The sequence below is a fragment of the Pan paniscus genome, chromosome 1 (genome assembly GCF_029289425.2).
Source record: "Pan paniscus chromosome 1, NHGRI_mPanPan1-v2.0_pri, whole genome shotgun sequence".
NCBI lineage: Eukaryota > Metazoa > Chordata > Mammalia > Primates > Hominidae > Pan > Pan paniscus.
The window spans coordinates 107,334,606-107,358,865 of record NC_073249.2 but is presented as its reverse complement, the minus strand read 5'-3'; the positions used below and the strand labels follow the sequence as shown (position 1 = coordinate 107,358,865).

The 24,260-nt window shown below is 40.3% G+C and overlaps 1 protein-coding gene across 2 annotated transcripts; it reads left to right on the top strand.

Annotated features, from left to right (window-relative positions):
• The first annotated feature begins 733 nt into the window (after window positions 1–733).
• AMPD1 (adenosine monophosphate deaminase 1) lies at window positions 734–23,509 on the top strand. Of its 2 annotated transcripts, XM_003805644.6 has the most exons (16): window positions 734–1,159; window positions 3,165–3,176; window positions 7,935–8,115; window positions 9,769–9,934; window positions 12,316–12,481; window positions 16,209–16,428; window positions 16,949–17,078; window positions 18,133–18,327; window positions 18,619–18,750; window positions 19,098–19,261; window positions 20,608–20,734; window positions 20,918–21,081; window positions 21,738–21,858; window positions 22,525–22,698; window positions 22,858–22,968; window positions 23,335–23,509. In XM_003805644.6, exons 1-16 carry the CDS (start codon window positions 1,039–1,041, stop codon window positions 23,491–23,493), a joined length of 2,343 nt encoding a protein of 780 aa, XP_003805692.1. In that variant the 5' UTR covers window positions 734–1,038; the 3' UTR covers window positions 23,494–23,509. The 2 variants fall into 2 exon arrangements, with proteins under 2 accessions (XP_003805692.1, XP_003805693.1); XM_003805645.6 differs by lacking the exon at window positions 3,165–3,176.
• Window positions 23,510–24,260: the final 751 nt, after the last annotated feature.

The following is a 24,260-nucleotide window of genomic DNA, read 5'->3' as shown; positions in this document are numbered from 1 at the left end:
TGAAACCACATCTCTACTAAAAATACAAAAAATATTAGCCGGGCATGGTGGCAGGCGCCTGTAGTCCCAGCTACTCGGGAGGCTCAGGCAAGAGAATGGCGTGAACCCGGGAGGCAGAGCTTGCAGTGAGCCGAGATCGCGCCACTGCACTCCAGCCCGGGCAACAGAGCGAGACTCTGTCTCGAAAAAAATATATGTATATACACATATATATATACATATATACATATATATACACACACATATATATAGTCATAACTAAGACTGTGTGTTATTATGGAAAGAGCATGAGATTTGGGTCCAGAGAGCCTTGGCTTTGCCATTTATGATGAACAGAATGACTTTGAGCAAGATACCTGTCAGAGCCCCAGTTTTCTTATTTGGGAAACAGGGATAAGGTATTACTTGCCTTACAGGATTGTAATTAGTATCAAATAGATAATGTTTGCCAAATGTTTTACATACAATAAAATGTTATACAAAACAAAGCTATTGTTCTTATTATAACAATAGGTAGAGAAGTGGTAACTGAACACTCTGGAGGACAGTTGAGTTTCTGTAAGACTTGAAGTAAATTTAACACTTAATTCATTAAACTGTCAACTGAATTTCTGCTAAGTCAGACACATTACTAATAAAAACATGCATTCCTGAGCGTGTGTGCATGTGTGTGTGTGTCTGTTGAGAGCTTGATGAATGTACCAGCATATTCACCAACCACAGAAAGCTGTTTGCGTGATGTGAAACCCTGAGGATCATAGCTTCAGAAACCGGAAAGACTTCACTGTATTTCACTAGGGTGGGATATCACCATCAGTGGTCCTACACTTGCCAAAGATCCAGTCTGTAAGAAGATTTAGAGAGTATTGAAATGCAATTTTTGGCCCACCACAGATACCTTCTAATCCCAAAGTAAAGACTGAAAGCTTCACCTGTTTTTCACTATCAAATGCCTCAAGCTATAAATAGGTCCAAAGCTCATCTCTCTCCACTTAGCAGAGAAGAATCAAATTTCCGGGGGCAAAGCAAAATAATAAAATGAATGTCAGGATATTTTATAGTGTCAGTCAGTCACCCCACAGTCTCCTCTCTCTTCTTTTCTACTGTGCTATCCTAGAATCAAGGATTTCAGCAACAATGCCTCTGTTCAAACTCCCAGGTAGGTGTACAAAGTGTTTGGAGAGCTCAGTTGTTGTTTTTTTTTTTTTTTTGATAAGCAACTGTTCCTTTAGCTACCATATCAGTTTTGATCATTCATTTAGGGTTCGTGATAGCTTTAACATACATTTCAGGAAAACACAAAATATTTTCAAGGGTTTTTTGTTTGTTTTTAGTTTTGGGATGTGGGTAAGTTTCTAAAACTGTTATCATGTATATTGCATCTTTGATGATCCCAGTAGAAAACTCTGTGAAATATTTAATATCTATTCTGCTAGTCTAAACAAAACCTGTGCTGCCATAGCTCTGAGTCGGCTCCTACATAATGACTCTAGCTATGGTATTGGCTGAAAATCATGAACATGACAAAAATAACCCATGTGTGTATTCTGATGGTTCACGAGAATAGCTTTCTGTTGTCCAGGTTTGTACACAGAGTAATTTTTAAAATAATAATGTTATAATTTTTAAATGATAAAAGCAATACATGTTTCATGTGAAATAGAAATTGTGCTGAAAAAATAAAAGTAATAAACAAACATTCATTTTGAAAGTTGGGAAATTCAGTAAAAGTAATAATTTTATTTTTTACTTATTTATTTATTTTTTGAGACAGGGTGTCACTCTGTTGCCCAGGCTGGAGTGCAGTGGCACGATCACGATTCACTGCAGCCCCAATCTTCTGGGATCTGGTGATCCTCCCACCTCAGCCTCCCGAGTAGCTGGGACTACAGGCACTTGCCACCACGCCCAGCTAGTTTTTGTATTTTCTGTAGAGACAGGGTTTCGCTATGTTGCCCAGGCTCGTCTTAAACTCCTGAGCTCAAGCAATCTGCCTGCCTCAGCCTCCCAAAGTGCTGGGATTACAAGTGTTAGCCACTGCACCCAGCCAAAAGTAATAATTTTAAAAATCTGCACATCCGTTATCCAAAGATATTCACTCTTAACATTTTAGTGTTTTTTTTCTTTTCAATCTATTTTCTGTGTAAAATTAAAGAGTTTTTTTTAAAAAAGGCACTGTTATTATATTGCACATGTAATTTTATATCCTGCTTTTGGCAGGATAATGTTTTGGCTTAACTTTACAACTTATCCTTTTACCATGGTATCCCAAACCTTTCCTAAAAACCATTTTAAAAGACTGCATATTCTATTTTCTTAATTAATCCCTTTAGGTTCTTTATGGTTTGGGCAGTTTTTTTGTTTGTTTGTTTTTGTTTTTGTTTTTGTTTTTTTAGAGACAGAGTCTCGCTCTGTCACCCAGGCTGGAGTGCAGTGGTGCGATCTTGGCTCACTGCAAGCTCCGCCTCCCGGGTTCATGCCATTCTGCCTCAGTCTCCCGAGTAGCTGGGACTACAGGCGCCTGCCACCACGCCCGGCTAATTTTTATATTTTTAGTAGAGACGGTGTTTCACATATAACACAGTGAATATCTGTATTAGCCAGGATGGTCTCGATCTCCTGACCTCATGATCTGCCAGCCTCGGCCTCCCAAAGTACCAGGATTATAGGCGTGAGCCACTGCGCCCGGCCTCTTTATGGTTTTTTATAAGTATAAGTATGTTCTGATAACAATATTGACACCTAAAGCTTTTTCCATGTTTAAGGATGATTTCCGTAGGATAGCTTCTCAGAAATGGTTGTTTGGTAGGTGTTACTAAATTGTTTACCAAATGAGCTGTTTTAAGTTTACTACTACCAACATCATATGAGCATTCCCGTCTTTCTTCATCAGATATTTTTAAAAATCATATTTTATAGAGAGTGCCTTTTAAAAAGTATACTTATAAATGTTAAGAGACATATTAGAAAAGAAAAGAAAATGAAGAGCTGTATAATGACCATATTCCCAAGCTTTCTGATGGCAGAAAACTGTAGACAAGCTGGAAGACTGAGCTGAAATAACAGCAATCTACATGTGTCTACCCCAAAGCAGTGATTAATAGCCACCATGATTACAGAAAGTTGTTCACATATTTTATCTTGTTTTATTTTACTTCATACAGCTGAAGAGAAACGTGAGTATTGCATTACTTTTGCTGCCATTTGTCAGAGTATCAATTTAAAAAAATGATACTATTCTTTAATTCAGAAGCATGGCTATTTTTCAGCAGTGTTTATTAAATAATAGCCTTGAAAGTCAACAAAGATTCATAATGACCATAGATATCCCATAGCATAGCAAATAAGCTCATGGCTTTTCTGGATTCTAGTGTGTGTATAAATATATATATATATATATATAATTATATATATATATAATTATATATATATATAATTATATATATATATAATTATATATAATTTTTTAAAAGAAAACCTCATGCAGTGCTTTTGCTTGCTTATTTATTTATTTATTTATTTATTTATTTATTTATTTATTTTGAGATGGATGGTCACCCAGGATGGAGTGCAGAGGTGTGAGCTCTGCTCATCGCAACCTTTGCCTCCCGGATTCAACTAATTATCTTGCCTCAGCCTCCCGAGTAGCTGAGATGACAGGTGCACACCACCACACCTGGTTAATTTTTAGTAGAGACAGGGTTTCACCATGTTGGCCAGGCTGGTCTCAAACTCCTGACCTCAAGTGATCTGCCCGCTTCAGCCTCACAAAGTGCTGGGATTACAGGTGTGGGCCACCACACCCAGCCTGTTTAATATTTTGAAATAAATGACATAGATTAGCCAAAGGGGCCTATTGAATCTTGCCTTAGTAAAGCAACTCCAGCGCAAAAAAAAAAAAAAAAAAAAAAAAATTGTTGTTCATTTTTGTGACCAGATAAAATAAAAACCTATTTTATTTATTTGTTTGTTTATTTATTTATTTTTTGAGATGGAGTCTTGCTGTGTTGCCCAGGCTGGAGTGCAGTGGTGCAATAGCTCACTGCAACCTCTGCCTCCTGGGTTCAAGTGATTCTCCTGCCTCAGCCTCCTGAGTAGCTGAGTTTACAGGTGCCCACCACCCATCTGACTAATTTTTGTATTTTTAGTAGAGACGAGGTTTCACCATTGGCCAGGTTGGTCTCGAACTCCTGACCTCAAGTGATCCACCCACCTCAGCCTCCCAAAGTGCTATGATTACAGGCGTGAGCCACCGTGCCCAGCCTTAAAAACCTATTTTAGATAAAACTGTAACTTTGGTTGTATATTCCCCTCAATCTCAAATTAGACTTGTCCTTTTGCTGACTGATAGTAGGTCTGCCTCTGAATTCCTTTGGGAGATGAAATGTGGCAGACGAAGGCCTACAACCTTGTCTTTCCTACACATTAATAAAGCACTGCTGAGAAACAAGCATGTTTTTCTGGACCTGTTAAGAAGCAAGCATGATATTCATCTTCTCAAGAGTCTTGCAGTTCCTGTGTTAATAATAGTAATCTCCAACTTCTGGACAGTACTGCATAGTTTTAAAGTATTTTTTGTTAAATCTTCATAACAATTCTCTGAAGTTGATGTTATTATTATTAACATTCCCCTTTATGATGATGAACACTGTGGCTCCCAGTTATTATGTGGTTTGCCCAAGGCCATCTAGCTGTTAATACACACATTTTCTTTTTTTAATTTTAATTTTTATTTTTATTTTTGAGATGGAGTCTTGCTCTGTCGCCCAGGCTGGAGTGCAGTAGCATAATCTCGGCTCATTGCAAGCTCCACCTCCCAAGTTCAAGCAATTCTCCTGCCTCAGCCTCTGGAGTAGCTGGGATTACAGGCACGTGCCACCACACCCAGCTAATTTGGTATTTTTAGTAGAGACGTGGTTTCACCATGTTGGCCAGGCTGGTCTCAAACTTCTGACCTCAGGTGATCCGCCCACCTCAGCCTCCCAAAGTGCTGGGATTAGAGGCATGAGAAATCGCACCCAGCCTATCTACTTATCTTTTGAAATATAAGTTTCACTCTTTCCTTTCTATAATCACCACCATTCCCTGAAATTTGTTTTATTTGTTTGTTTGTACTCTGTCGCCCATGCTGGAGTGCAATGGTGCAAATGTGGCTTACTGCAGCCTCAACCTTCTGGGCTCAAACGATCCTCCCACCTCAGTCTCCTGAGTAGCTGGGACTACATGCATATGCCACCATGCTTGGCTAATTTTTGAAAAAAAAAAAAAAATTTGTGGAGGTGAGGTTCTCACTATGTTGCCCGGGCTCCAAAGTCTCGAACTCCTGGCCTCAAGCAATCCTCCCACCTCAGCCTCTCAAAGTGCTGGGATTACAGGTGTGAGTCACCATGCCAGGTCCACTCCCCGAGGTATTTTTGAAAGGCAGAACTCTTGAATTAAGAGTCAAATTTCAGCTGTGGTTACATGAAGTCAAAACAAGTGGTTGCTTCAGTGGAAGGAAATATCAACCATATAATTTCTGGTCATCATGTAAGCTGCTTCTTAAGAGTAGAGTTTCTAATTTTCAACTGTCTACAGTGGCTTAGAGAGATACAATCTTAGTAAAAACAGTACTGTTTTAAAATAGGAAACAAATAGAAATGTGCAGTCCCAGACAATGAATGCTTGTTCTGGAAGAGCCAGATACCAAGCAAGCAGGATTTGGTTTCTGGGCATCCATTTCCATACTGTCCTTCCTGAGGCCTCCAGCATTATTGCTGCAGACCCAGCATGACTGACCAGTTTCATCATCATCCTCATTCTCATCTTTATAATCAACTGTCCTATTTCCATTTGCCCTTCATGGTACATGCAGCCTCTTCCAACTTCTGCTTGCCACTCTCCCTTGAGATGCATGTGCTCGCTCGTGATGCTTAGGAAGAAGTGACATTATTTCTGGGGATCAGTTGGCAGTAGGGTGTGGAGGCATTATCAGGCCATCGAATGCATTTACTTGGTGTTCCATTTGTTCCTTCATGGATCATGATGTTTGCCAAAGAACTACTTATAACATCCAAAGATGCTTTTCGGTTTCAGTTGTTTGAGTTTAACAAGGCAAATAGATGCATGAAGTTTGGCCAACATAGTGGGCTTCTCTGTTAACTTTGCTGTAACAAACCAGGTTTTAAAAACTGGCTGACCTGAGTGTTATTGTTGGGGAAGTTATGAATCAATTCCTATCATCTCCAATGTACATTTCATCATGTACTAAGTCATATCATGTATTATCTCATTCATAGTCCAAAGCTAACCCCACACACCAAATGTCTGTTTGACCAATGCTACACATTACATCATTCAATTTAATTTGGTGCTTTATTTGTCTTAAGGCATTTCCACATACATTATCTCACTTAGTGTCACAACAGCCTTGCCAGCGAGGTTGGGTAGGTATTAGTATTCCCACTTTACAGATTAAGAAATGGAAATAGAGGAAGATGTAGGAGGTGTTAAGTGCAGAGCAGGGAGCTTGAACACATGGCATCTACTTAATTTAGAATAGAAAATATGGACTTTTGCAGGCCTGTACAGACATTAATAGCTGGGGGCATCTTTCTCTATACATACAGTTTGCTCTGTCATCCTGTGGGGAATGTTTCTGTCTTCTACTGTTGCTCCAAATAGCTAGCTATTTGCCATTGTCATTATTGCTACCAGCTCTTTTCTGGAAATACCAGGAAAAGTATTAGAGGTAATGATTATTCAGACAGAAAACACTGAGGATCTGGAGAACACAGTGGAACTTAACAGAAAGGCAGATACTTGATGGCCATCACCATCCTATATGATGACACTGGTTTTCTTTTCTTTTTTGAGATAAGAGTTTTGCTCTGTCACCCAGGCTGGAGGGCAGTGGTGCAGTCTCAACTCACTGCAACCTCTGCCTCCGGGTTCAAATGATTCTCTTGCCTCAGCCTCCTGAGTAGCTGGGATTACAGGCATGCACTACCATGCACAACTAATTTTCATATTTTTAGTAGAGACAGGGTTTCGCCATGTTGGCCAGGCTGGTCTCAAACTCCTGCCATCAAGGGATCCACTCTCCTCACCCTCCCAAAGCGCTGGGATCACAGGGATGAGCCAGTGTGCCCAGAGACACTGGTTTTCTTATATCCTGAGGGTCTTGGGGTTATTCATTGCCAAACTAAGAAGCATCATTTCCCCCCATTTTAAGAATGGGAAAATTAGGGTATGTACAAGTAAAATTGGCCTTCCAAGGTTCATTCATTATTGAGGCCTATGTCCACAAGAAATGGGACTTCCAGTACTTGGTAGTAAATGTTAGTGGTCCCCTCCCTGCATACAGCAGCATATCACCAAGTTGTCTGGATTTGAAAAAACAAGGTTTGATGTGTGAGAGAAACACAGTATCTGTCTTAAGTAGAAGAAAGGCCCTACAGTACACATTTATTTCTCAGAACTACTTAGATCACTGGAATCACTGGTTCTCCTTAGCAAGAAAAACTCCAAGGACCAATAACCCTATCCACATATTTAACACCATCAGAAAAACTCCACCAACCTAATGGGAAGAACTGTGCTGCATGGTTCAAACTATGAAATCAAACTTAGCCTTGCCAGAAACAGGTGATCTTACTGAGGCGCTAGTCCTACAACAGCCCGGTCTCATCTTTAGGACCATCTTTAGGACCGTTCTGAAATGTGCTATGAGAATCTGACCCATGTTTCTGAGAGCATATTTTCAAGGTACCCACACAGAAACCCACTAAAAGGAGAGCAGGCACTGAGCTCTGTGGTGTTTCAGGGACCCTGGTTGGAAAGCAGGAGAGCCATGCACGCAGCACAGTCCTTGTCCCATGCCTTACACATAGCAGAAACTCTCAGCTGACTTTTGAAAAGGGGCTTGAACACTAATATGTGAAAACCTCTTTTAGAAATTGATGATGCAATGCGCAACTTTGCTGAAAAAGTGTTTGCCTCTGAAGTCAAAGATGAAGGAGGTCGTCAGGAGATTTCCCCCTTTGATGTGGATGAGATCTGTCCGATTTCTCATCATGAGATGCAAGCACACATATTCCATCTGGAGACTCTGTCCACCTCCACAGAAGCCAGGAGGTAAGTGGTGTAAGGGGAGTGCTTAGTATATTGGCACCTAAGGAGGGGTATCTGCCAGGGAAGATATGGTTCAATTTATCCAAATGATGGTTCAACTCAGAGGAAGAACTCTGCCAGAGTTAGCAATTCCTAAGACTGGGCACAGTGGCTCACAAATGTAATCCCAGCACTCTGGGAGGCCGAGGTGGGTGGATCACTTGAGGACAGGAATTTGAGACCAGCCTGGTCAACATGGTGAAACCCTGTCTCTACTAAAAATACAAAAATTAGCCAGGCACTGTGGTGCATGCCTGTAGTCCCAGCTACCTGGGAGGTTGAGGCAGGAGAATCGCTTGAACCTGGGAGGTGGAGGTTGCAGTAAGCCAAGATCACCCCACTGCACTCCAGCCTGCGTGACAGAGCGAGAGTCTGTCTCAAAAAAAAAAAAAATTCCTTTTCCCCCCAACACTGTATATGCTAGAGTGAGTAGAGTGAGGGGCCAATGATGAAAAAAGAAGAAAGCAGTGGGCCTCCTATCTCGTCCACATCTCCCTTGATTGAAGCCTCCCTACCCATCTAAGCAAGAGGACTTCGAGATACCATAGAATTATTTCAAACCAAAGTGGGCAAATGGCTGCTGTGAACATATTCAATTTACACACAATGGTAATATAAACTGGGACTCAAGAGCCTTCATCTTCAGACTCTGTCCCTAGCCAACCTTAGTGTTATGCTCCCTGACATGAATCCTGCCCTCCAGTTAGTCTGACCACCTCCTGGCCTTAGGAATACTGTGCTCCAATTCTGCCCTCATGACCTGCCCATCCTATGTCTATGATGCATACTTGCTGCCTCCCCCGAGCAGTCTTTGAAAATCCCTCTCCACCAAGTCTATTTTCCTTTATTTGAACCACTCTAGGATTCACTACCGGCCACACTTTAGTCCCCAAACCTCAAACCTATACTAACTACTTTGCTGGAACCCCCTCCTTAGGTCCTCCCCCCATCCCACCAGCTTCATGGGGAAAAGACTATTCTGCTGTCTTTCTCTTGATTTTACATCTTTAAGGAAAGAACAGCAATCCATCTCCTTTGGTGCCCCCCATAGGACTTAACACAGGACTTGGGTCAAAGCAATAAACTTGGGTCAAACTCAACAAATACTTGTTGATTTGAGAAAATAATATTAAATACCTTATAAGTTCCAGGTACTGTGCTAGGCATTTTATATACATTAAATCTCATAGAAATCCTATAAGGTAGTCATTTTTGCACCATTTGTTTTAGATGGGTAGATGGGAGCTCCTTTATCCATGTTTAAGGAACATGAATAAAATGATACAGGTAGTAACTGACATAGCCTGTGTTTTCTGTAGTTCCTAGACTGCCTATTCTGCTGGGAGTGGACTGCCTGGGAAGAAGGGTGTCATGGTGAAGGTCTTCTAGTAGGATTGCTAAGGCCATTCCAAGGTAGACCAGGGAGAGGGGCACAAGGTCATGTGTCTTCAGTGATTTCTCCTCCCACTATGCTTGGATCCTGTTTCTGATACCCAACCACATTTTAATTTTTACTTTTTGTCCTCAGAATAAAATTGTATAGAGAAACATCTATCTATCACAATGAAACGCCTGATGAAGACAAAATTAACTCTTACTTTTAAATTTCGAACCCAGAAAAAAGCGTTTCCAAGGACGGAAGACTGTTAATTTGTCCATTCCACTAAGTGAAACATCTTCCACCAAACTGTCCCACATTGATGAATACATTTCCTCATCTCCAACCTACCAGACCGTGCCTGATTTTCAGAGAGTGCAGATTACTGGTGACTATGCCTCTGGGGTGAGTTGGTCCTTGCCACTCAGACTTAGCAACCAGGAAGCCATTCAGCTTGACAGATCTAGCTCCTTGCCTTCTTCTCTTTCCTGTTGAGGGAGGTATTAGCTCACCCGTCCTTTGTTACACTTCATTATTGCATTTCAATACTAATATGGTGGTATGTCTTATGTTTCTGTTGTTTTTATCATCCCACATAATTTATCCTCTATCTCATTTGCTTGCACATGGAGAATATGGAGTAGAATGCAGTGTGTATGTTACAGAATACAATGGACAGATTTTGGCAAAAAGGACCAAAGAGAGCAGTAGAGTGGTCAAGTCTCACTGATGTTGTCATAAATCAGAAAAGGGAGCCTCTGGGGAGGCACGGAGTCTCTGGGGAAAAGAAGGACCCAAGCAGACCTAGGATAGTGAGAAGGGTTGCAGATAGCATAAACCAACCAAAGAAAACAGATCCAGAGAAAGAGAGAGGGAAGAGAAAAAAGAAGGAACCAGAGAAAAGAAGGAAGATGAGAGAGAGGTTAGAAAATCCTAACGAGGCTATTGTTTTTTTGACGATCTGAACTCTCCAATTTCATTACAGATGGTTACACAGTAGATCATTACTTGGAACAGACTCTAGGATGCCACAGGGATAGTAAAGTCATGTCACAAACAACTTGACCTGCTTGTCTCATCCAGAACAGTTGGTCAATTAATAAATCTCTGCCACATGGACTTGCAGAATCAGCATCATATTGGTGAAACTGCTGTGCAGCCGTCAGTCGATGCTCCAAATATAGTTTTAATGACCAGTGCTGGGTCCCCTTCTCATGTAACTGACCCACTTAGGGTCAGTCCTAAGATACTTAAAAGTGACAAGGCAATTAAATGCACCTCATTCTTGTTTATTCATTTTCTGTATAACATGGGTGCTCTCTAAATGGCAGGGGGTTTAGACACTAAATAACTAAAAAGAAATGCCTAATAGAGATGAGTACAGGGGAAACACAGTTTGGAGAACTCCAGAATTCAAAATAACATAAACATTTGGAGATAAACTTCATACCTGCATGCTTGATAGAAATGAAAACAAGAATAAAAACAAAGAAGTTAGGAGGACGAACAAAATGTACACAAGTCAAGGAGTACTTCTCCTCCTATGAAAGCTGGAGGGCACCTGAAACCTTGACCTGGAGACTGGGAAAAACGAAGTATGTTTCTGTACCAGTTGGCTGAATGTGGCTGGGCTGCTGAGCAACACTCTACGCTCTACCTGGTTGTAGTCTGTACCCAAATTAGTCTTCACTCTTGTAATTTAAACAGAGAGGCAAAGAGGAAATCAGGGCTCAGTTCTCAAGATTATTAATTCCTGGTAAACACTCGATTCAGTTTAATCAGTCTTATTGAGCATCTGTTCTGTGCTAGGCATTGTGTGCTGAGAACATGAAGGTGAATAAGACCCAGCTGTCATTCTTGAGGACTTGATAGACTAGTGGCCTATTAGGTGGCAATGAGTTACGCATGCCATTGGAAGCAGGGAAGCAGACCCCCAGACCTAGCATCTGTGCCAGACGCTTTTGGCCAAGGACAGCAGGTCTTTAAAATAGTTAAACTAATTCAGGATCAATATCTGGACCTTAAACTACTGGGGACAAGCATATGGTAGTCCCACAGTAAAAGTCTTTGGGTTCTGATAATGAACATTCAGTGATTTCAAGTTATAACTACTTGGGCATGCCTGGCCCAACCAGGAGTTGGGAATGGGGGCAGGGGAAATTTCCAGCAGCTCTAATAAAGCTTTCTTCTAGAATCTCTCAATTTTTACCCAGAAATAAAATTCTCTTTAAAATCATCTAAACGACTAACTTCTCACAGAATGATGTTGTGATCCATCGTAGCTGAAGAAAGCCGTGCATGGGTTTGAGAGATTTGTGACCCCTTATTCATCCCAAAATATTTCCCTCACTGACCGAGTGGTTTGAATTCTCACAATTTGAGTCACATGGTCTTTCAGTTGAGGTATTGTCTTGTACTTAAAATGTTCACACGTACTTAGAAGGAAGAAAGTATATACCATGTTGGAATGGATTCTTTTAATCCTATTTGCTAGATAATCCCTGCTATGTAACAAAAACCAGAAACAAACAAATAGAGGACTACAAGGGAAAGACTCGTAGGACAGGTAAGTTTGGTAGAAATAAAAAAAGCTAGAAAAGCTTCAGGACCTGCTCTGGGAGGGAGATCCAGGTCCCAAGTCAATTAAGAAGCAGCCAGGTGAGTGGTGAGTCTCAGAATGGGCTGCGATACACAGGAGAGCTGGGAGGTGCCAAGGATAAGCTTTACTCACTTCTCAGTTTTTCATGGGATTGACTCTGATATGCTGACTTTTTTTTTTTTGGCAGGTTACAGTTGAAGATTTTGAAATTGTTTGCAAAGGTCTGTATCGGGCACTACGCATACGTGAGAAATACATGCAGAAGTCGTTTCAGAGGTTCCCTAAAACCCCTTCCAAATACTTGCGGAACATTGATGGTGAGGCTTGGGTAGCAAATGAGAGCTTCTATCCAGGTAACAATTCTCTTACATAATGTATGAAACATATTTTATTTAAACTACTAAATACTAAATTTAAAATATGCCTCTAGATTATAAGTAATCCAGTCTAAAAATATCATAGTCATAATCATCTTTGGCCCCATTTCCTCACGTGTCCAATCACTTGATTCAGTCTGCACAACATCTCTCTGAACTTTTTCTCTTCACCATTCCCTAAACCCCCATTCAGGCTTATCCTTCTCCTTGCCCAGATTATTGCAAGAGCTTCGTAACTACTCTGCAAAATTTCAGTCTCCCTCTCTTTTGGTTCATCTTTACTTTGGTGCTAATTTTTAAAACACAGATCTGAGCACATCCTTCTCCTGACAAGAACCTTTAGCTGCTCCTTGCTACCTACAAAGCAAAGTCCAGCCTTTAGCCTGGCATTTGAGGCCCACACCGTCTGGCCCCCTAACTACATTTTGTTTGTTTTCTGAGACAGGGTCTCATTCTATTGCCCAGGCTGGAGTGCAGCGGCACCCTCTCGGCTCACTGCAACCTCTGCCTCCTGGGTTCAAGCGATTCTCCTGCCTCAGCCTCCCGGGTAGCTGGGATTGCTGGTGTGTGTCACCATGCCTGTCTAATTTTTGTATTTTTTTGTAGAGATGGGGTTTTCCCATGTTGGCCAGGCTGGTCTTGAGCTCCTGGCCTCAAGCGATCTGCCTGCCTCAACTTCCCAAAGTTCTGGGGTTACAGGCATGAGGCACCACACCCGGCCTGTTTATTTTTGAACTTGCACACTCAACCTATTTCTGAACTTACTTTCTCTGCTCCATTTTTATACTGTTGGTTCTGGTTGGAAATATTTCTCGTTCCCTACATAGTTCAACACCTTCCTGCTCCTGGATTGCTGCTCTGCTTCCCTGTGCTCAGGCTGTCCTTCCCCTCACTTATTCACCACATGCCCAAGTCTCCAGAGCCAACCCAATCTTTCAAGAGGCAGCCCAAATACTATCATTTCTTGCCTTCTGGATAGATGTAAACTACATGTTCTGACTTTCCATAGCACTTTATTTACTTATCTCAGTTTTTACCTTCTGCCTTGTAGAAAGTTAAGTACGTATTTTTCAACAATCAGATTTTAATAATTTTACAGATTTCTATTGTATAACTGGAACATAATTGACTTAATTCCTATTTTTAGGCAATTAAATTTCTGACTTTTTAAAACTTGTTTCTAAAAAGGGTACAATAAGCATCTTTATATACACATCTTCCTGTAATTGTCTTACAATTTTAGGATTACACTCCTAGAACTAAAATTTCTGGGGAGGCAAATATTTAAGATTTTTGAGGCCAGGCGCGGCGGCTCACGCCTATAATCCCAGCACTTTGGGAGGCCAAGGCGGGCGGATCACGAGGTCAGGAGATCGAGACCATCTTGGCTAACACGGTGAAACCCCGTCTCTACTAAAAATACAAAAAATTAGCCAGGCGAGGTGGCAGGCGCCTGTAGTCCCAGCTACTCCGGAGGCTGAGGCAGGAGAATGGCGTGAACCCGGGAGGCGGAGCTTGCAGTGAGCTGAGATCGCGCCATTGCACTCCAGCCTGGGCGACAGACGGAGACTCCGTCTCAAAAAAAAAAAAAAAAAAAAAGATTTTTGAAGTTCCAAATTGTAATATTATTAAAGATCTCCAGTTCTACAACTCCCTGTCTGTAATTCCTTTTAATATTAAAATCATATTAAACATGTCTCCAGTTTGGTAACACATAACAGTGGTTTTCCCATCCTCTATAATATAGACATTTAGTTTGTCTTGTCTTTATTTCTCCTAAGTTACGCTTTAATAATAATTATATCATTAATAGTGAGTTATTAATCCTTAAGTATAAGGATTTCAAAATTAATATTTGATAGTAGTAACAAATATTGTAGTAACACGCTGTTTCACTTCTCTTATGCTCCTTATCTCCCAATTTTGAATAGGAAATGTGCAGACTGTTTTTTTTCCTATGCTATTTTTCTCACTTTGGCTGCTGTGGGCATCACTTGTAAACAGGAGGCTTTCTGATGCCTTCCTTGGGCACAGCAGTGAAGAGGCATAAATGACCATACTTGTTGAAAGTCAAAAGGATGAATTCTTAAAGGCTCTGACGGTGCGAAATGTGTTCATGGCTTCCTTAGGCTGAAATCGCTAGCAGTGGAAAGAAGGGAACACATCCACTTAATCTCTTCTCAATTCCTTTAGCAGAAATTATATGTGCTTTAAAAGGTGGGAAAAATAATTCTCATAAGAATTATCACTCTTACAATAATAATTTATTTTATATCTCTTTTTTACATTAAAACCACTTTAGGTGGAGCACAGAGGATTCTTAGGGGAGTGAAACTATTCTGTATGATACTATAAGGGTGGATACATGTCATTATACATTTGCCAAAACCCATAGGCTTTGAGTGAACCCTAATGTGCACTATGGACTTTGGGTGATTACAAGGTGTTAATGTATATTCATCTGTTATAACAAATGGACCCTCTGATGCAGGATGTCTAGAGTGGAGACTGGCTGTGCCTGTGTGGGTAATGGGCTGTGGGGAAATTGCATTTTCTTTTTCTTTTTCTCTTTTTTTTTTTTTTTTTTTTTTGAGATGGAGTCTCACTCTGTCACCCAGGCTGGAGTGCAGTGGCACAAACTCACTCACTGCAACCTCCACCTCCTAGGTTCAAGAGACTCTCCTACCTCAGCCTCCTGAGTAGCTGGGACTACAGGCGCACACCACCACACCCAACTAATTTTCGTATTTTTAGTGGAGATGAGGTTTCACCATGTTAGTCAGGCTGATTTTGAACTTCTGACCTCAAATGACCCACCCACCTTGGCCTCCCAAAGTGCTGGGATTACAGGCGTGAGTCACTGTGCCCAGCCTGGAAACGGCATTTTCTACTCAATTTTACTGGGAACCCAAGACTGATCTTTAAAAGCTTATTTCACAAAACACTCTAAATTACGCCTAATAAAAAAGATTGGCTTAAATAAGGTAAAGATCTAAACTCTATTTTTTTAACTGTAGTTTGACTTTTATTCTTATGTTATTATCTAAGAGCTAATAATATGCTCTAAACAGAAAGCCTTTGATGACAAACTTCAGTAAATAATGAAGATTGTTTGTAAGTAGTATATCGATTACTTTATGTAAATAGTTCTTCCAAAGAACTTGAAAAATCATTCTTACACTAGACAACATATTATTTTATTTTTCTTTTTTTTGAGACAGGGTCTCCCTCTGTCGCCTAGGCTGGAGTGCAGTGGTGCTATCTCAGCTCACTGCAACGTATGCCTCCCGGATTCAAATGATTCTCTCGCCTCAGCCTCCTGAGTAGCTGAGGTAACAGGCACACGCCGCCACAGCCTGGCTAATTTGTGTATTTGTAGTAGAGACGGGGTTTCACCATATTGGTCAGGCTGGTCTCAAACTCCTGACCTCAGGTGATCTGCCTGCCTTGGCCTCCCAAAGTGCAGGGATTACAGGCACGAGCCACCGCGCCTGGCCAATATATTATTTTTATAGCTATTTTATACTACTATGTCACCTTTAAAAAATAATGCAAAAATAAAGGTTAGCTTAATTCCAGATAATTACAACTTAAGTACCGGATTCCAAGCTAATGAGATGTTGTAGTATTTCACATTTTGGTTATTTTTATGTGGTCGTTCATCCTATGTGCTAATATATTACTCTGTGTTTGATTGAAAAAGTCTTTACTCCTCCTGTGAAGAAGGGAGAGGACCCTTTCCGAACAGACAACCTTCCTGAAAACCTGGGCTATCACCTCAAAATGAAGGACGGTGTAGTTTACGTCTATCCTAATGAAGCAGCAGTCAGCAAAGATGAGCCTAAGCCACTTCCTTACCCAAATCTGGACACCTTCTTAGATGATATGAATTTTTTACTTGCTTTAATTGCTCAAGGACCTGTGTAAGTGTTTAGTGAGACCTAAACAACAACAACTAGTACTACTTCTACTGATAGTGAGACTAAGTACTAAATGCTTACTATGTTCAAACACTGTATTAAGCCCTTCATGCACATTGTTCCTTTTATTGCTTACACTTTTCACTGTGAGGTGGTTATTTTCATAATTCCAGTTTTATGAGCTGAGACTTTGATGACTTAAGTAACTTGCCTAAAGTGACACAGCTGGCTGAGCCAGGATTCACACTCGAATCTGCTGACCCCAAACTTTGAACAACACTCTCTCCATTGAGTTTTAAGATACCTTTCCAAGTTCTCCCTCATTCTTATGTCCAACATTATTGAAAAGATTAAGCCTTTGGAGCCCACTACTTCTCAGTGGGATTAACTGCAGAGTAAACTAAAAGGTTTGTTCCAATAATTATTTCCTATGAATGATAAAGGTCCTGATAGTTTTGAAATTGTGACTGTTTTTCTTGAATGCCTGAAACTTTTTGGAATTATGTAATTTTATTTTTCACAGTAAGACCTATACCCACCGGCGCCTGAAGTTCCTCTCCTCCAAGTTCCAGGTCCATCAGATGCTTAACGAGATGGACGAGTTAAAGGAGCTGAAAAACAACCCCCACCGAGATTTTTATAACTGCAGGAAGGTAAACATTTTAGTTGCTCAGGGGTAATTCCTGGGCAAAAAGAATTCAATTATTTATTGAGAAGCACAAGAAAAGAGTGTGTTTCTGATTAATCTAAGATTTCTACAGGTTCAGTGGATTTTAGTAAAAACAGATAATAGATTATGTCCAATGGGTTAGGGTTAAGTGCCATTTCTATCGTTTTCCCCATAGAAAGGTTTGCCACATTTTTGGCACAAAAAATTATAGTTATCATCAACAACGAAAATAGCAACAACAACAACAAAACATCAAAAATGACCATTCTAGAATTTGAAAGATCTTCCTTCTAGTCCTTTTTCTTTGAATTCCTGACTGTAAGACCTTGGAGGAAGGGACGACATATTTTCATTTCAGTGTCTTCATTTGTCAAATTGGGAACTACACCTGCACAGTCCAGTTCACGTGAGGATTGTGAATATCAAATGAGCTAGCCTAGAGACTGTGAAATCCAATAAACTAGACACACTTCCAAGATGTATTCTGACCATTAAAATGATTACAAGGAAGTGGGAATAGGAAATATATGAGCAGAGATTCAGGCCCAAATCCTGGCTCAGCTGCCTATACAACTTTGGACTAATTACTTAATCTGCTGAAATTTCAGTGTATAAAATTTAGTTATAAGAATATCTACCTCATAAAAGCCATCACTGTGTCATGGCTTCATAATTTCAATCCTTTCTCCTTAGGGGCTGAAAGTTATGGTAGTTACTTCACTTCCAGCTGTGTTTTAGGAGTGAAGAATGGTCCAGAAGAATGCGTGGATCAGACGTAGGAAATAAATTGGATGTACAGATATACAGAAGAAGCAAGCATTCTTATTGCCTCTAGCCTAACCTTTCACATCCTTGCATGGGCACGCCACAGTTGTAATGGATTTTTTATTGCTGGACCACCTCCACCAACTGTCAGCTCACATCCTCATTATTCACTTTGTCCCAACGCAGTGGGATTTGCAGCACCATATCCTCTAAACAGAGTAGCATAACTAAGGCTGATTGATGTTTTCTTCTTTCTTTGAATATACATACAGGTGGACACCCATATCCATGCAGCCGCTTGCATGAACCAGAAACATCTGCTGCGTTTTATTAAGAAATCTTACCAAATTGATGCTGACAGAGTGGTCTATAGCACCAAAGAGAAGAATCTGACCCTAAAGGAACTTTTTGCTAAATTAAAAATGCATCCTTATGACCTGACTGTTGATTCTCTGGATGTTCATGCTGTAGGTTGAAACGGCAATGTCAGTTTCACTCTAATACTCAGAACCCCACATGTCTTTCTCCTACAAGCCCTCCCTTCTCAGAGGTCTCTTAACCATCTTGGCTTACCACGCTGCCTGAAAGCACCACAGACAATTCTGAAGTTTGCTCATTGTCACCTGTCCCAAATTCCATTCTTGGAGCCCAATGCGCTCCCCCACTACCAGACCCCAGTTCTGCTTGACTATTTCCTAGCTCTCTATGTCCAGACAGCTCTGGTAATAATACATCTCTGCTCTTTTTTCCTGATTCAGGGACGCCAGACCTTCCAGCGTTTTGATAAGTTCAATGACAAATATAATCCTGTAGGAGCAAGTGAGCTACGGGATCTCTACTTGAAGACAGACAATTACATTAATGGGGAATATTTTGCCACTATCATCAAGGTGAGGCGGAACCAATCACATCTATGGTATCTGGCATGGTTCTTGAGGAAAGGGAAGAAGGAAGGAAGGAAGGAAGGAAGGAAGGGAGGGAGGGAGGGAGGGAGCGATCCCTGGGGCCAAACACTACACAAATGAATATAAGGATTTCCTCTGACACATCCACTCTAATGATTTTTAAAGACCTCTATTGCTAAGGTAGAGAAATTAAGGGTGTGGTTTTGAGATTGATTAAGGACCTAGCCTTTTCAGATTCTGAAAGGAAGAGTTAGAAAGGGAATCTCCTCTCCCTAGAACCCCAGAGGAACTTGTGGGAATCCCTGGCTTGGACTTCTCTCTTGGCTTTGCAGGAGGTAGGTGCGGACCTGGTGGAGGCCAAGTACCAGCATGCTGAGCCCCGCCTGTCCATCTATGGCCGCAGTCCTGATGAGTGGAGCAAACTCTCCTCCTGGTTCGTCTGCAATCGCATCCACTGCCCCAACATGACATGGATGATCCAGGTTCCCAGGATCTAGTATGTAGCTGCCCATCAGAAACTCTAGAGCCTGCCCTTGTCTCATCTGCTTCAAGTCCCCTGTATGAACAAGGAACGTGTTGCCCATCTAGAAATAAATCAGCTTTGTTAAAACAGCATTCACTATTGGGTCCTGCATGCTTGGTTTTGTCCACTCTGGGTACAGCACTCTTAACCACAGGCAGGAGTTAAGAAGATCATTTCGGATCAGTCCTCTAGCTTTATGAAGATCATAAATAACTTACTGAGAATGATTAAAACTAAGATAGAATAAGAACTATGTACAGTTTGGTATACATTTTCTTTCACCTGGTCTTCTCTGTGTCAAGTCCATTCCTTCCCATGCTCATCTCTACTGGGATGTGGCTTTCTTGTATCAGAACCTTTACCACTGTCTGTCAATTGTCCCACCTACAAGTGCTCAGGTTCTCCACAATCAATGAGTATTTATCAATGGTATTGCTGAGGATGTCATCTCCCTTTCATACCACCTGCTATCATTCATCGCCTTCAGGGATGGCTTCTCTTTCAGTTTGTTCAGTATCATTGATCTTTTATCTAACTTGGGTGTTTATATGTTTTCTGGCTACCTGTCTTTGTGTTCTGTGTGACCTACTGCAATGCAAGAGTTTCATCCTGTCTCTTTAACCAAAAAAAGTAATTTTTTGACTGGGATAATACTTCCTAATAGGCAGAGAGGCAGTAGGTTGGTTAGGAGTATAGATTCTGGACCCAGAGTGGTGATACTTGAATCCTGGCAATACTTGAATCAAGGTAACACAACCATTTAGCTGTGTTACCTTGGGTTAAGTTATATCACCCCATTGTGCCTTAGTTTCATCATCTCTAAAACAAAGTTAAAAATAATACCTAACTTATTGAGTTGTTATGAGGATTACATTAGCTAATATTTCTGGACACTTAGAAGAGTGCTTGGAATATATTAAATGCTATATCAGAGTTTGTTAAATTGCAGATCAGAGGTATTCTTGGTAATCATTTCCTGTTCACTGTCTTGTAGCTACACACATATATTGAAGCTTTTATGATGTAATTGCATATTCCTCTATGAGGACTTAGCTGTGAAGGTTTAGTTTTCTTATGACAAAGGTTTGTAAAAAAGATGGGGACATAGGGTCCACCAAAAAATTTTTATTTCCTATGTGCTTCCCAAACTGAATCCCTCTCTATAGGGGACCAAAAAGAATGTATGAGGAGCATGGACCTAGGATAGATATACCACGTCTTTTCCTGTGCATGACATTCGATTCTCTGGTTCCCTCATACTGGGGCTATCAGTCCTAAAAATCTTTTTTCTCCTAAATTCTCTTCATTCTTGCCTCTAGTGATGTGTTCCGTTCCAAGAATTTCCTTCCACATTTTGGAAAAATGCTGGAGAATATTTTCATGCCAGTGTTTGAGGCCACCATCAACCCCCAGGCTGACCCAGAACTCAGTGTCTTCCTCAAGCATGTAAGCATGACCCTTCAGGCCTTCATACTGCTGCTCATGAACCAGCCTTCCTACCTGGTCATGACTAATTCTTGGTGCTTATCTCTTTATGTTTGGTCTGTGCCTTTGGACCTGAAAGTTTGTGTGAGGACTGGGACCCTGAAGTTGGACTGAACCCATTGCATGGCTCACTTTTCCTAACAGATCACTGGCTTTGACAGTGTGGATGATGAGTCCAAACACAGTGGCCACATGTTCTCCTCCAAGAGTCCCAAGCCCCAGGAGTGGACATTGGAAAAGAATCCATCTTACACTTACTATGCCTACTACATGTATGCAAACATCATGGTGCTCAACAGCCTGAGAAAGTAAGTAGGAGAGAGCTGGAGCTAGGAGGGTCTATTTGACACAGCTCTTTCCACATATATTGGCAATTAAGGTGGTCAGGGGCCTCATGCATTACTGTGATGGTTCCAATTGGCCCAAATCAGAAATTTCTTTCTCTTAACTTTTTTCTCCAGTTTATTTATTTTGGGGCAGAAATCGATATTTCGATGCTTTCAATAACTTTCACAGTTCCTTGTTTTTGGGAAGTTTAGGAATTTATACTAATCATTGTGCAATTAATGATAAAACTTCATATATTTTGCCCTTCTTGATATATTTGGGTAAGGAATAAGTAGAGGAATATTATACTGGGGTTTTCTGGAAACATTTCTCCCTTAAAGTTTGAATAGAATAGAATAAATGATGAGATGTTGATATTGGTAAATTTCCTATTGAGACTGAAGGTATTTCCATCCAGGCAATCAACACTTTATTTGCTTCCTTACCCCCATATCCTCTGCTGCCTCTTTTTGGAAACTTTGTATTTAGCAAGAATTAAGATTATGATTTGGGACTGTTTTGCTGAATCTTTTGGATGGCTTACTTCCTTCCAGAGTGTTCACTTTTCTACTGAATTTTCTTGTGAATCACTCCATACCCAGAACCTGCGATTCCAATAGCAGTTCTATTTCCCCAGGGAACGAGGCATGAATACGTTTCTGTTCCGACCTCACTGTGGAGAAGCTGGAGCCCTCACCCATCTCATGACAGCATTCATGATAGCAGATAATATCTCTCATGGCCTAAATTTAAAAAAGGTGAGTTGGAAGCTCTCTTCTTAACTTTTACATTGGAGCTAGAGGAATCTTTTTTCCCTTAACCAACCATACTGTCACAAGTCATTATCGACACTGGAATCATAATCAAGTAGAGCATAAAAGATTTTTTAGTTTAGTGCAGTTCATTCTACAGAAAGAAGTAAAGGGACTTGCTCAAGATTACCTTGCTAGTTGCTGTCAGATAAAAGTTAACGCAGATCTCCTGACTTCTAGCGTAGAATCCTGACAAGGGATAATTCAGAGATGGCCTGGCTTTCCTTAAGCTAGTTTTTGCCAGATTTCTTGTTATAGCATGCTTCAAGATGTTTTTTGTGAGAGTCAGAGCTTTCTTGTAGAGAGAGAGAAAAAAAATAATGTTTCAAGGCAGTCTTTTGTCTGAGACAGACCATCTAACGTAGGCCATTATAGATCAAATAAACAATCTGGTTTGACTCAATGTTTCTGAAAATTAATGTATCCTAAATACATTTATTCTAAATAGCATTTACATTGAAAAACTCCTAAATTCTCCTTACTAAGAGACTTGAAGAACAAGTGATAATTTTGTTGAAAGCTGAAGCTTAAGGCAGACCATGAGATTGTAGTGTTTCTAGTTTGTATTCCTTTTTCAATATCTTTAAATATTTTTTTACTTTTCTTTTTCAGAGTCCCGTGCTACAGTACTTGTTTTTCTTAGCCCAAATTCCCATCGCCATGTCACCACTAAGTAACAATAGCCTATTTCTAGAGTATGCCAAAAATCCTTTTTTGGATTTCCTTCAGAAAGGGCTAATGATCTCACTGTCTACAGATGACCCAATGCAATTCCACTTTACCAAGGTATAGTATGGACTTGGGCAATACAAGCATATTTTGCTGGACTGTTGTTTCCCATCCAGAATTTGAAAGTCAAATAAAGGTATTTCATTATTTTTTCATGCAGGATGCATATTATTTATTAATTCACTCCTCTTTTTTCCTCATTTAATATAACTGCAGGAGCCCCTAATGGAAGAATATGCTATTGCTGCACAAGTCTTCAAGCTGAGCACCTGTGATATGTGCGAAGTGGCAAGGAACAGTGTCTTGCAGTGTGGAATTTCTCATGAGGTAGACCTGTCTTCAAATGGCTTCCCTTCTGAGTATAGGGTCTGCTAACTTGAATACCGAAAAAGTAGTTGGGAAACACATGTAGAAAAATTGTTCCACGAATCATATGCAGTTACTATGGACAGGGACTAGAAGGGATTATTCTGTCTCTTTGCCTGTGCCTTTTGGGCCAGGGAAGTAAAATACACTTGATTTCTCAGCAGACTGTGAACACTGAGGCACTAGATGGGTACTTTTAATGGTCTATTATTATTATTCTTTTGTCAGTGGCTAACATAAGGAAGGAATTTTTGTAAAGAATGCAATTATTATCTATACCAGGGTGAAAAGAGACAACAATCATTCTGCCATCCTTTTCTCTTATAGGAGAAAGTAAAGTTTCTGGGCGACAATTACCTTGAGGAAGGCCCTGCTGGAAATGATATCCGGAGGACAAATGTAGCCCAAATCCGCATGGCCTATCGCTATGAAACCTGGTGTTATGAACTCAATTTAATTGCTGAGGGTCTTAAATCAACAGAATAAAAAAAAGTAAACCAAATAATAATATGAGTGAGAATTTCATTGTAGAGTTTGAATAATAATAGTTACCTGTTATTGAGTCCCTACTATAAACCAAGGAAAGTATTAGATGTTCCACTGATATTATTTCATTTAATCCTTCTCACAACCTTTATAAAGTAGATATTATTATCTCCATTTTGGGGGAAATTAGTACACTAAAGCTAATAAGGTTAATAACCTGCACAAGGATATACCTGGTGAAGGGTAGCAGTGGGAACGTGGGTTTCTCTGACTGCAGTCTCTATGACTTTCAGGCAAAATATCTATTAAAGCTGGGCAAAAATACAAGCAAATGACTTTTTGGGAGATAGGCTTCTGGTTTATAGAATGAAATTTGCTTAAGGCACTTAGAACCATTAAAAAGTTCTTTGACAAGGTATAAGTGAATAGTGGCTTTTTAAGACAAAACCAGAGGGCGTACCTCAATATAGAAAATCAGTATTTATGAGTTATTATATTGAGGGAGAATTTATCTTACAAAAGGATTCTTAGCTTTAAGGATGTAATTGACAATAAGATTATAGTGAGCTAAACTGGTACATTTTAAATGATTTTGCTTACCAAAGTAAAATGTACATATAACTTTTAAGAAGCATGCCTATTACTTAAGGTCAGGTGAAATTCCAAACGGGCAGATGATACTTCCACACATACAACTGTGTTGGCATCTACTGGCTGGGCTGACATTTCATTCAACTTATTCAATAAACAATTATTGATCAAATAGC

Excerpts from the sequence above, each read along its gene's own strand:
- AMPD1 (XM_003805644.6), top strand. The coding sequence starts at position 1,039 with ATGAATGTCAGGATATTTTATAGTGTCAGTCAGTCACCCCACAGTCTC. Across the intron at positions 9,935-12,315 it reads CTGGTGACTATGCCTCTGGG|GTTACAGTTGAAGATTTTGA; the intron begins GTGAGTTGGTCC and ends TTTTTTTGGCAG. Across the intron at positions 12,482-16,208 it reads AAATGAGAGCTTCTATCCAG|TCTTTACTCCTCCTGTGAAG; the intron begins GTAACAATTCTC and ends TGATTGAAAAAG.